This window comes from Psittacula echo, assembly GCF_963264785.1.
Source record: "Psittacula echo genome assembly, chromosome: 5".
NCBI lineage: Eukaryota > Metazoa > Chordata > Aves > Psittaciformes > Psittacidae > Psittacula > Psittacula echo.
The window spans coordinates 23,179,589-23,193,666 of record NC_137739.1 but is presented as its reverse complement, the minus strand read 5'-3'; the positions used below and the strand labels follow the sequence as shown (position 1 = coordinate 23,193,666).

The following is a 14,078-nucleotide window of genomic DNA, read 5'->3' as shown; positions in this document are numbered from 1 at the left end:
AGGTTCAGATGCAATCAAAAAGAAAGCCCAGAGCAGTGAGAGTAGGATAAAGTCAGGTATTTTTAAATTGCGTAGCATGCAGATGCACATAAACAGGGGGAACAGGACAGCAAATAAACCTCGTCAGAGCAGGGCAGTGGAATACCAGACTGTCAAAGTCATGAAGCAAACAGCTTGGCTTGTTTGCACTCAGACTATTTATATGTGCAGGGGTAAGTTTCATCAGCACCATCTGACTGCACAGGCAGACACCCAGCTCAGGCAACAGCCTTGACAGGTGCTCTCACATCTCCTTCAGGAAAAGATGGACAAAGGGAAACCATGGTATTGCTTCCGATCACAACCCAAAGGAATTCCAAGCACTTCAAGAAGCATTAGCTACAGATTTGCTTTCCCAGTGTTGCCAGAGATACACTTAAAATCTTAAGGCATCATTCATAATGCATTTTTCTAACTTCCACTGACATCACTGGTGTAACCCTGAAAGAACACAATTTCTGATTTCTTTCAGTATTTGCAATATAAAAGTTTTCCAAAGCAGTGGACGGCCCATTCTATGGACACGTTACGTTTCCATTCTCCTATGAGAGATCTTCTACAGACACTGTAAGAGAAAACCAAAACATGAACAAGGAGCTAACGATGAGGAGATAGTGAAAAACCTGTGGGAAGAGGTTTAGTATAAATTAGGAACACATATAACTTGCACTTGTATAAAGCAAGTGAAAAGCGATATATAAAAAAACCCCACACCTTAAATGTACTATCCTGTGGCAGTGTTCCTCTGCTTCATGCTACTTGGACATTTAATTTCTGACAGACAATGTCAGATTCAATTATTTCTTCCTCCTGGTCCTCACATTCTGCCTAGTTCAACTCTATTTCGGTCAAGCTTCCAATGAAATATATCACGTGGAATTTTGCTAGTGTATTCATCAAGTATTTTAGTTTCTCTTATTAAACAACAAAAATATATGTATAAAAGGACTTTTTACAAATTAATCCCATTTAAAATATTTTTTCTTCTGAACTGGACTTTGCAAGAATTAACATTTTCTGTCCAAACCGATTTAAGAAGATGGAAGAATGCTGGGATTCATATACTGACCTCAGAGAGAAAAAGTTTTTATCAACCAAGAAAACAAGCAAGGCCACAGACCATGGCTTCTATCACCCATAATTTTTTCTGTAAGCACCAGTCCATCAACAGGACTGAAGTACACAAGGGCATCCAACTTGCCAATGGCCTCAAAGCCACATCTGCTAGTCCTTACTCGCCAGCATAGTCTATTTCTAGCCCACTACAAATTGTGCAAACATAGCTCTCTGATCTCCTACCTGATAGTTAAAGAAAACCCTTCTGAATTACAAACCATGGAGCCCTTTCTAATTTAGGGCTCGTGCAGAAAATGAAACGCCAGCCATCTGCATCACGATGTACCCACACGGCTTGCTGGGGCACAGCTGTTTTGCCGAAGGCCTCAGATTTCACATTTACCCTTGGGAGCCTGCTAAGGAAGGGGAACACTTGGGATTTCCAGTTATAAGGCTGCACTTTACCCAAAGATATACTAATTTCCTAAAAAAACAAGATGTGCAACTTCACTATCTCTACTGGTCCTCACTGAGAGCCAGAGGAGTACAGCTTCAACTGTACCAAAAGACCCAGACAAACCAACAAGATGAAACAAGGAGGTGCTTGTACTGTTATGTGGCAACGAGTGCACTGGGAAAAAAAGTCAGATTTGAAGCAGCAGCCTAGAATGAAGTCTTTTAACACAAGCAACAGTAAATCTTGGTCTATTCTCAATTTATGCTGAACAGCCCAACCTGTAACAGACTATGTTACCAGTGAAAATTTAAAGATTAGTAGTAAATCCCACAACCTTTGATCTACAGGATCTATTGAAAATTCCAGATTACAACTGTGCTAACAGGACCAAAGACAATTTCTCTTCTCATTTCTTAAGCATCACTTACAACTAAAGCAGAAACCAGTGATGAGAACAGGGGCTTAAAGGGAGAGGCTGAATGCAGGTCTGCAGTGTGCAAGAGCGTGTGCAAGTTCTGCCTTGATATGGGGTAAAACAAGTGATCCAGATTTACACATGGATGTATTCTGAATGCAGAAATACATTCAGAAGCCTGTGGTGGATCACTGCAATGTCAGCACTGCGGGTATGGAATTAAGGTATTCAATCAGCTGCTCTGGAGAAACAAGCTTACACTTAAGACCCAGAGACTGGTTTGGGTTGGAAGGGACCTTAGGATCATCCAGTTCCTTCCCCTAGACACAGGCAGGGACACCTTCCAATACACCAGATTGCTCCAAGCCCTGTCCAACCTGTCCTTGAGCACTGCCAGGGATGGGGCAGCCACAGCATCTCGGGGTAACCTATGCCAGGGCCTCATCACCCTCACAGGGAAGAACTTCTGCCTAAGAGCTCATCTCAATCTCCCCTCTGTCAGGTTAAAGTCATTCCCCCTTGTCCTGTCCCTACAGGCCCTTGTCCAAAGCCCCTCTCCAGGTTTCTCGTAGCCCCTTTAGGCACTGGAAGCCTTCTCCACGCTGAACAAGCCCAGCTCTCTCAGTTTGGCTCCAGAGCAGAGCTGCTCCAGCACTCGCAGCATCTCCATAGCGCCCTCTGAACTTGTTCCAACAGCTCGACATCCCTCTTGTGCTGTTGCCCCAGAGCTGGATGCAGGACTGCAGGAGTGTCTCAAGAGCAGAGTGGAGGGGGACAATCACCTCTCTTGACCTGCTGGACACACTACTTTTGATGCAGCCCAGCACTCAGTTGGCCTTTTGGGCTGCATCCCTTTAGTCTACCCAGATAGGTGAGTTCAGAATTTCATTATGTTGCATCAAGAGAGGTAATTAGTGCTTACAATGCATGTCAGCACCATTGCACAAGACAAAGTTTCCAGCACTGGTTCAGGTGTCCTGCCTTATTCTGCACATTTTATCAGCAGCACCAGCTCTCCTGCTAATACACCTTTTCTTGGCATGCAGCAAACTAAAACAATGAGCACCAGAGCTTTATACAGTTGCAGGTTCTCACAGGAGGCCCTCCAAAGAAAAACATGCATCTCTATAGTATAATCCAAGCAATCGTGTCCTAAACCAGGTTCAACTCCTCCCACACACAAGATGTGATCTGTAAATAAGTCCTGACATATTATTCAGCTTTCTGCAGCTAGCCAACACCTCAAAATCCTTCCATAATTACATTATAATTTTAAGAACTACCCCTAGCAATACGACACAAGGATCTCCCTTCCCCTTCATGCATTCATACACATGGGCACCTGAAAAGCCAGCAACAAATAAAACGAAATTACCGTGAGATCAGGAGGCACAACTTGGCAAGTACATCGCTCCTCAGTTCAACTCCCAGATAACAATAACTAGTGGAAGAGTTCACTGCATTATTACCTTGCTACTTACATTTGACGCAGCAACTCCCATCATATTTTTGCACTACCTACACCTTCTGAATTAGAATCGCCATAGAATCCCAGACTGGTTTGGGTTGGAAGGGACCTTAAAGTTCATCCAGTTCCAGCCCCCTGCCAGAGGCAGGGACACCTTCCACTAGAGCAGGTTGCTCCAAGCCCTGGCTTTGAACACTGTCAGGGATGGGGCAGCCACAGCTTCTCCGGGCAACCTGTGGCAGCACCTCACCACCCTCACAGAGAAAAGCTTCCTCCTAATGTCTAACTTAAATCTCCCCTGTTTAAGTTTGAACCCATTACCCTTTGTCCAATCACATTTGTATTAGGTGACTGTACTTTTCCATGTATATATATACACACACACATATCTTGTTAGTTTACAAATACTAAATATTAAGACCATTGTTTTTGATTTTCTGGTTTTGTGTGGGTTTTGTTTGGGTTTTTGTAGGTTTCCTTAGGGTTTTTTACAAAATATCTGCCAACAGTTCTCAGCATAATTTTAAAAAGCACATTTTCAGTAGCACACATATCCTAGTTTTTCCTTGCCTCAGAGTAATTATTTCTCATTGGTACATATATGTTAAATGCCCTTCCATTTTATGATACAGTTAGCTTTTCCGTGGAGACCTTCCCAGTGTGCAAAACCTGGCATTTCAACACAGCCTGCAGTGCCCAACATGTGTTCCTAATGCACTGGTTATTTATTTATACTTTTATTAAAAAGCCTGAAAAGCAAAGTAACTTTAAATTTTGTTTGCAAGTTGAGAAGAATTAGTTACAAAAACCTTCCAGGGAGCACCAGACTTTTGGGACAATTTCAGTGTGAAAGCCCCAGCCCTGGCAATGTTCAAAACCAGGCTGGACAGGGCTTGGACCAACCTGGTCTAGTGGAAGGTGTCCCTACCCATGGCAGGGGGTTGGAACTGGATGAGCTTTAAGGTTCCTTACAACCCAAAGCAGTCTGGGATTCTAAAGGGGGGTTGGAACTAGATGATCTTAAGGTCTCACTGACTGCCTGCTTTAAGAACCCTTCCAACCCAAACCAGTCTGGGATTCTACAATTCATTCACCAGCAGCAAGTACTGGAAAATTTCCAGCTATAGTTACGCTTCCAGAGGTTTTAATTTTACTCAGATCCAAGTGCAGTCACCAGTCCAACGGTGGTTTCTTTTCATCTTTTTCTTAAACTGACACAATCTCTGTGTAAAAATCCATATTTAACAGCTGCAGTGGAGTGGGCTTGATATTTCCATTTTCCCATTAAGAGCACCACAGCTATAATGTGACACTGTTGGAATGAGTTCCCGAAAGCAGGCTTTCCTACAAGTTGAAGTTTTCCATTAAAAGGAGGTTTACCTTCTAATAACCAATCTGTATTTCCACTGTGCCCCCACAGTGACACATTGCAGCCAGCAAAGAAATTCCACACAGGAACTACACATTGGTTAGTGTAAGGGAGTGTTTTCTCCCCTGCCTTTTATATTCTGAACTATGTCTAAATTTCTCTGAGCTTTTACTTCATTACCTAGGAATAATCTCTCAAACAGCTTTCACGTTAACAAATGCTCTGGTTTAGCCCGGTGGCAACACGATATCCCATTCAGCGTTTCCACAAATAGACCAGAAATTACTACATACAGCACTCCAGTAATTAGAGACAGATGTAGTTTTGCACAGAGGACTGTATTTTGTGTTGCTAGTATGAATTCTAATAATTCTGATTAAATAAGTGAAGTATCATTCTATAAAACGACAGCAGTATTTGGTCCTGGATGCTGAGCCATTATGAGAAGTCAACAGCGTCACAAATGCCATTTTCCAGTCACACCAGCAGTTTTTCCCCTATGCTTTGCTACCTTTCTTAGAGGAACACAAGCAAGATGACAGCCAACGTAAGGATGCATTTGAATTCAGATCAGTCTTAAGAGCATTTTGAGTTCAAACCAGACTCCTGGAAGTTTTGGAAGAGAAACCACATGTGTAATGGCAGCATATTTCAAATCACAGCAGAAAGCCAATGAGGAGTTTCCAGAAGATCCATGGTCTTGGGATATATCCCACAACATAGCTACTGCAGCATTAACATTTCATGCTGGCAAAACACAGCATAGACAAAGAAATACTCCTAACAACATAGTGTGGTGGTCTTCCTCTGATAGTTACAATCCAGTTTTGCAAGTTCAGTTTTCTCTGAGTTTACAATTTGAGGTAAATGGCACACACATCCCAACAGAAAGCAAAATCATGCACATGAAAATGGAAGTTATTACCTCACATGAGTGTAATTCACCAGGAAGCCAGAAAGCTTCCTTCCAGGTAGGAGTTTTGGCACACAGTCTTTTAACACAGCCTCTGAGTTACACTTTGTGCTGCTCGTTAAGTAGTTTTTCATGCCCACAACCTGCTCCTCAGCATTCAAGTTTACTGAAATGCGGCAGGAAACCAGCATTAAATACGAAGATAGTATCCAAATACAAACACATCCTTAAGGAAAACAAGCAGCAGATGTGTTTTCTTCTTGTTTCTATTGACCCATACAGACCCTACTCATGCACATCAGGCATCTATAGCTTGAAGCCTCCTTAAGAGGCTCCTTACAAAAAGGCTTTTCCTTAAAAGCACGAAGCAGATTTTGGATTGAAGAGACATCCCAGTGGCAATATATGCATAATGTTAACCGTTTTCAAACCATATTTAAGGAAGATTTTATGGTGCTTTTAACCTTGAGAGATTTTCAGACAACAACATAAACTTTAAAAAGTCTACTCACATCACCCCATATTCAGGTTGTTTCTGTTTTAAAAAAGTAGCTAATTAAATTAAAAACTGAACTGGTGCAAAATTTTGTATGGGCAGTTCTGTGCTCCTGAATGGCAAACCCTTTGAATCACTCTTGTGCACAGAAACCCCACAAATCTCCTTATAGTCAGTGCTGATGAATATAAAACTCCCACCAGACACTGATGGGAAAACTGACATCTGTGGAATTACATTTACAAATCTGACTTCTAACCTCATTCTCTAAATGCTTATTGAGTATTTTGTAAATATCTTTTAGCCTCAAGCTGCTCCAGAAGCACAACCACAGCCAGAGCAGCTCCTAAGAACTCTTCCCTGCTCGCAGGCAGTGGGACGGGCAATGACTCAGGAATTCCCACAAGGCTGGAAACATGCTGCTGTCAAGAAGCTGTAACATCCATCTGTTCTCCACCCGGGAGCACACTCTAGCTCCACCAGGCTCTCCCAGAGAAGCTAAATGCCTGTCTGGCACTTGGTGCCTCACCACAGTCAGACCCCTCTCCTCTCTGGCATTGTCAACTCCTTCTTTTGGGGCATTCTTATATTCGTTATCTGCTGTCATATATCTCTGAAACAAGACTGCCAGATATTTTGAAGATCATGATTCTGCACTAGTGCTCAAGGTGCTTAAAATGGCATTATTTGTTTTTTTGAAAGAGACTGTGTAGTCAAGCTTTGACGGAAAAACATACAATCTGAGCAGCCAACCTAAGAGCATAGTGGTTCTTTCCTGCTTCAAGATCTTCATTTTCATGACTGGTCACAAAGAATAAATTCCAAAAAGAACTTTTTCCTAGATCAGCATTTTCTTCTGTTTTAAAATATCTGTAGAATGTTTCTCAAAAAAGCCTGGAGAAGAGAAGGCTCCAGGGACACCTCAGAGCAGCTTCCAGTGTCTAAAGGGGCTACAAGAAACCTGGAGAGGGCCTGTAGGGACAGAACAAAGGGAATGGCTTTAACCTGACAGAGGAGAAACTGAGATGAGATCTTAGGCAGAAGTTCTTCCCTGTGAGGGTGCTGAGGCACTGGCACAGGTTGCCCAGAGAAGCTGCGGCTGCCCCATCCCTGGCAGTGTTCAAGGCCAAGTTGGACGGGGCTTGGAGCAACCTGGTCTAGTGGAAGGTGTCATGCCCATGGCAGAGGGTTGGGACTGGATGGGCTTTAACGTCCCTTCCAAACCAAACCATTTTGAGATTTTATAATAATATCAACATAGTAGCTTACATGAGCCTGTTGATTCAGGGCTGCCCTGTGAGATGTTGATAAACACACAAGGGCACCTGCAGCATGTCATTTTCTGAAACCTTAATGTTACCACAATTATTACAAGTAATCCCATTATACTCTGACACAAACTGGAAACTGTAACCTGGCTGTTGCAGAAGAGCAAGGCTCCAACACAAACCCACTGGCTGCACTGCAACTGGTACAGAGACCTCATGGGTACCCATGGAGCATCCCAGATGGAGCAAGGTGTGAAAGAGGCTGCTTCCACCTTCCGAAGCAGAATGCTCCAAAACTCCGGCAATGGGAACCTCAAGTCCAAGGACCCAGCAGCTCCTCTCAGCCTAAACCCAGCCGGGCTTTTGTGAAAGGCTACAAGTTTGCTGGAAGGCAAAGGGCCCTCTGCATCTGAAGCAGGTTTAAAATCACAATCAAGGGCTACCTTTGGATTTTATTTCTTAACAGGTGCTGGTGCAAGCACCGGGTTTTTTTAAGGCTTAATTATTAATTTAATATAAATCTGGTTTATAAAGCCCTAACCCAGCTGTGCTCAGGCTCATGCAAACGTGGCTTTGTTTGTTATTTTTCTTTTTAGTGAAAACCAGAGGATTAGACACAGTCGGGAGGATCCAGCCAGGCACAACCCCACCTCAACTGCCTCCAGAGCCCCCATATGAAACGGGATCCCCAAATCTACTCCTATCACCAGCACCACGCTCGCACCCGCCGCCTCACACCCGCGCCGCTCCCACAGAATCCGATCCCCACCGAAGCAGACGCCTCAAGGGGGGAGGCGAAACAAAGCAGCGGCCCCCTTACCCCCAAACCCATCAGCTCCTACCGTCGGCAGTCAGAGCCATCTCGATGAGGGTCTCGGACCGGTTCTTCCCCAGCCGCTCCATAGTACCACACTTCACTCTCCACACGGAGCAATCGCGACAAAACCCAGCGTGAGTCAGGAGCCGCGGCCGCGCCGCACATGCGCAGGTCCCGCAGGGGCGGAGCGGGGCACCGGGAACGGGAGGAGGGACTGGGGAGCTGACGCTACCGGGCGCGGTTTCCGCCTGTCGGTCGCCCCGGGTGGGGACCGCACCCGAGGGATCGCAGCTTGTTTCCCCAGGGCGGGAAATTTTCCCTCCCCAAGTTGCCTGTGTTCTAATTTACTCAATTCCAGGGTCCTGCTGAAAAAGGGATTCTCATAGCTGATCTTTCCTGTGAGACAAGGGGATGTGGCATGAATGAATATTCCCACTGGGCGAGGTGGGGAGGGGGGTAGAATCGTTGTTTAAAACTGATTGTCAACTAAATCATGAAGATCACTTCCAACGTAATGGGATGGAGGGGAGAATCATGAGTCATAGAACAGTTTGTGTTGGAAGGGACCTTAAAGCTCAACCAGTGCCAACCCTGTGCCACGGGCAGGGACACCTTCCTCTATGTCAGCTTGAGGTGCTTATGTTACACTGTTAAGTGGCAGTGAGTGATCCATGTGCACTGGGAAAAAAAGTCAGATTTGAAGCAGCAGCCTAGAATGAAGTCTTTTAACACAAGCAACAGTAAATCTTGGTTTATTCTTAATTTATGCTGGACGGCCCAACCTGTAACAGACTATGTTACCAGTGAAAATTTAAAGATTAGTAGTAAATCCCACAACCTTTGATCTACAGGATCTATTGAAAATTCCAGATTACAGCTGTGCTAACAGGACCAAAGACAATTTCTCTTCTCATTTCTTAAGCACCACTTACAACTAGAGCAGAAACCAGTGATGAGAACAGGGGCTAAAGGGAGAGGCTGAATGCAGGTCTGCAGTGTGCAAGAGCGTGTGCAAGTTCTGCCTTGATATGGGGTAAAACAAGTGATCCGGGTTTACACACGGATGTATTCTGAACGCAGAAATACATTCAGAAGCCTGTGGTGGATCACTGCAATGTCAGCACTGCGGGTATGGAATTAAGGTATTCAATCAGCTGCTCTGGAGAAACAAGCTTACACTTAAGACCCAGAGACTGGTTTGGGTTGGAAGGGACCTTAGGATCATCCAGTTCCAAGCCCTAGACACAGGCAGGGACACCTTCCACTAGACCAGGTTGCTCCAAGCCCTGTCCAACCTGGCCTTGGGCACTGACAGGAGTGGGGCAGCCACAGCTTCTCTGAGCAACCTGTGCCAGTGCCTCACCACCCTCACAGGGAAGGTGATCTGAACCAGCACGGTTTCTGATCTTTCTTCACTAAGGATAAATTTGTTCTTACTTTAGATCCTGCAGGGATGGTAAGGACAGCAAACAGTTCTCCTGCCTTCAGGCCAAATTGAAGCTTATGTCAGACAATAAAGGATAATGCTGTCTTGATTATAGATTCATAGCGAGCAAAACCACTGTTTTGTCTAATGATACTGTCCTCTTTTTAAGTAGTAGTCAGGAGAGAGACAGAAACGAGAATAAAGCCTGACAAAGGCAAAAATGAGGAATGGAAAGGTGGCAGAAGAAATGTAACTCTTTCATTCCAGTTGTTGAATTGAGAGAGTAAAGAAACACTGTCTTGCTCCCTCAGACTGGCCTCATCTAATCTAGGCTTCCTCAGGATCTCTGAAGCAGAGAGCATCTCCCAGGACCAGAGCCTGATGGTGCTGGTAGGGTGTGAGGCTCCTGCCCCAGGCCTTTTCCCTTTTCCCATAGCTGATGCCATTTCCCTGTCCCAGACAGCCTCATCTCATCACTTCCTTCAGTAATTTGCAGTAGTTTCCTACAGACTGTTCAGTACATGTATTTCACACATTTTTTTTTTCATTAATATCATCTCAGGTCTTCTTTTAGCCCAACTTTTTCATCTTCAGCTTTTACAGCCTGAGTGTTTTATACACCACACTGACTGGGGGGGGGGTGTGTGTGTGTGCTATTACTTAGGCAACCGTAATGTAAGTTGGTTTCATGGCAGCATTTCTTAATCACGAAGTTAATCAAGTAAAGTGAGTCAGTTACCATGCTGGGCTCATGTTCAAGTCTACGTACAGTATTAGGCCTTTATTTGTACTATGTGGCATTACTGCTTTTAGAAGTGTATTTTTAGTCAGAAGCAAGGCCTAAAAATGTGTCTGGTTGGTTTCCAAAGTCTGAAATGTTTAGTTTGATGTTTCGTCTTATGATGCAGGATGGTGGGAACAAAGAGGACAGGCTCAGCACTCCAAAGGACGCCTTTAAACAGCTTGTGACCGCATACAACACACCAGGTCACAAGGTTCAGTTTAAAAGTTGTATTTTCTCAGCCTTTAATTTCCTCACAGCATTATATATCTCGGATAAATGCTTTTATGCCCACAGAAGATGCAATTAAAACCAGTATTCAACTGGAGTTAGAAACAGCAAGAATTGCAGTGGCCATCCATGGGTTTTACCTCCTAATTACATGGTCACTCTGCCCAGCTCCACCCAGCATGTGCAGTGGTAAAGCCAAGCATACCTACAGCTGTGTAAGCACCAGGTCCAGCATGCCAGGGATGATTTGGTGTATCTGTAATTGGACAGGCTCGTGGTTTGCTGAGGCACTGCAGTTGTGTAAATGACATGGTGGCCTGTGTTAGGGAGGGGACAGAAGTTTGCTTTCCCAGAAGGAGCTATCTATGGAAGGCCTGGTGCCCATGGCAGGGGCACAGGGGAGCCACACAGTACCCAACGTTGAGGTTTCTTGTGTATTCAAGAGTTTAAGCAGCTATTGTGTGAGTCGGTGGTTTCACAGTATGTCTAAGCCATCCAGGACCACGCTTCCTTCAAAAGGCACAGATATTTCTCCCTCCCACCTTGCATTTTCACTGCTGATGGATCATAAGGTGTTACAATGCCTCAGGTCAGCCTGTTAAACTGACTGATCTTTACTTTCTTCTGTGCTTTCAGATCCACGAATCACTGCAAGAAACAGGTCCTGCCAAAACAAAGGAGGAAATGGGGAACCACACAACAGCAGGACCATTTTATTCCTGAAATACAAGACCATAACCAGGTATGCCATAGTAGTTCTGTTTTTAGTGGTCTGGAGTTCACACACTGTTTCTAATACAGTGTGTACATAAACTGAAAAATAAAAATACCTAGAGGGCTGTGGATGTAGGTTGCAAGCATCACCAAAACTGACTAGCAGTGATTAATTGCACTTAGGATGTTCAGTAGCGAAGTGCAATCTTTTGTGCTAAAGGAGAGCCTTAAAGGTAGTTTGTAGCCCTTATAAAGTCTTGCTTTCCATTGATGAGCTTTTTCAAAAGCATGGAACTGCTTTACAAGCCTTCGTATTTTAAAAAATAATGATGTAAATGCAGAAAATTGCTGGGATTGGAGGCTCAGGTTTCAAAGATAGCCTTGTGTCCATCACTGCCTCAGGCATGTACTGCAAGACCTGTTCAAAACAACTCACAACTTACAACCTGAGCTTCCATCTTTTGAAAGTCCTGGTAGAGAGCACTGCCTAAACATTTTGGCACTGAAGCATCTTCGAAAATGTGACCCTGAGTTCTAAATCATGTGGAAAATGGAGCTTTTGTGTCTATCAGTTAGATGCTCTGAAAACTTCCCTTCCTGGAAAGGAATCTAATATTCACAGCTTTTGCATTTACCACTTGGAGACCTACCTATAAGTATGCTTTCTGGATTCCCTATGCTGTGCACATCGTATATCCGTGCCACAGTATTAGGAGGTGGAGCAGCTTTCTGCTATCGAGGGTATGTGTATTGTGTACACTCCTTTTGTTTAAAAAAGTTTTATATCTATATCTGTATGCAGAATTTCAGTAAGTTCTCGAATCAAACTGTGAGTACCAAGTAGCAAAACACGAGTCTGAAACAGTTGCAGGAGCAAAAGGGAAGTGATGTATCCCTTGCCCAGCCTCTTCAGCCTGCTCTTTCTCCTCCGATGGCTGCACAACCCCATGGATGGTCACTTTGCTGTGAGACTTCAGCACACGTGGGCTGAGTCCCAGAAACAGCTGCTTCTGCTTCTCACATCTCCAGGAGTGTGCTTTTGTCAACTGATTAAAGGCTTTTGAGAGCTAAGCTATTTAGAATAGAATCCTAGAATGGGTTGGAAGGGACCTTAAAGCTCATCCAGTTCCAACCCCTTACCACAGGCAGGAACACTTTCTGCTAGACCAGGTTGCTCCAAGCCCTGTACCCCCCCCAACCTGGCCTTCAATGCTGCCAGGGATGGGGCAGCCACAGCTTCTCTGGGCAACCTGTGCCAGGGCCTCACCACCCTTACAGGGAAGAATTTCTTCCTACTTTCTACTCTAAATCTCCTCTCTGTCAGTTTAAAGCCATTCTCCCTTGCCTTGTCACTATATTTCTTTCCCTGTCTTTGAATTACCCCTTGAGAATATCAGTAGCAGTGTCATTTGGAAGGAAATATTTTAGAGACCAGTAGGGCCAGGTACCGAAAAGGCTTAGAAAGGTAAAGAGGGACTTGGATGGAAGTATAGGTGCCCAAATCCAGCATTATGATACCCCAAATTGTCATTTGGTTATCACAGGATTTTTAGGTTTTTGAAATGCACCAGAAAGGGAGCACAGTTTCTGTACCCCAGGTAATAACATCAGTTAAAGTTTCAGCGGATGTCTGGGGTGTGGGATATCACAGGCAAATTCCCATGAGTGAAGTGGGTGCAGCCTCTCCTGCTGTAAGGCTGCCCGTAGCAGCCTGCAGGCTGGGCTGGCTGTTAGGAGGAAGTGAGAGATGGGCAGGAGACAGGAATGGTGGGATGTACTGTGTACTGTGTGCGCTCCTGGGAAGTCTGCCGCTGTGAGGAAAGGAATGTAGTAGCCACTAACTAAAGAGAAAGCCCGAGGGAGATCACAACTGTCTGGAGGTTCAGCCTGGGCTCCCTAAATTCTTTCTGCATTTTACTCGGAGGCTGTTTCCCATCTGACTCTGCCTTCCTGCTGCACACAGTGCCTAAGGCTAAATCCAAGCCGCCCGAATACCAGGCAGCCACTAAGAAATACAGTAACACTCACTGATGGGATCAGCATGTGGATTTGTATATCGAGACAGCTGGTTCTTCCTGTGTGCTGCTGCACAGCCCTAAAGCTGCCATGAAATGAAATGAGGAGGTTATAAAGAGCTGCAGTGTAGGGCTTCAGAATGCAAACACTTCTCAAAGGAAGTCAGAAGTTTCACAGTTTGCAAAAGTTCATTGTTACTCACTGCATGTTTCCTACTTCACTTTTCAGTTAGTCAGCTGCTTGCAGAAAGTGATGCATGTAAGGATAACACCTATGCTGTCTAAAAAACCAGATAGTTTTACAGACTATAATATACTGTTTTCTTGGCCAGAGTTACTACATGTTTGCAACACGGAACTAAACCTAACTACCCAATTTTCTCTCTCCCCAGGGCAAGGAAGCTGCCTGGGTGCAGCGGTGCTGCTGAAGGAGGAGGAAAACCTGAGTCATGCACACTGTCTTTGTGCCCTCTGCGTGAACAACAGCAGTTTGGAGAGAGCTACTAGAGTTAAGGTGATCTTGACAGAAGCCTGTGTCCCATCTTAAGCAGAAACAGTAATTTTAGTTCTGTAATCTTGCAGTTACCCTCCCATAACTGGATTGCCCGGTTTA

The 14,078-nt window shown here is 44.6% G+C and overlaps 1 protein-coding gene across 5 annotated transcripts in view; it reads right to left on the bottom strand.

Moving 5' to 3' along the window:
- Positions 1–8,422, bottom strand: part of ANO5 (anoctamin 5) — a 70,557-nt gene extending 62,135 nt beyond the window's left edge. For 3 of the 5 annotated variants that reach the window (XM_080618938.1, XM_080618939.1, XM_080618941.1), the window contains exon 1: positions 8,324–8,422. In XM_080618938.1, the coding sequence (XP_080475064.1) occupies positions 8,324–8,384 (61 nt within the window). In that variant the 5' untranslated portion in view covers positions 8,385–8,422. The remainder of the gene's footprint in view (positions 1–8,323) is intronic. The other 2 variants (XM_080618940.1, XM_080618942.1) reach the window with 1 other exon arrangement.
- Positions 8,423–14,078: the final 5,656 nt, after the last annotated feature.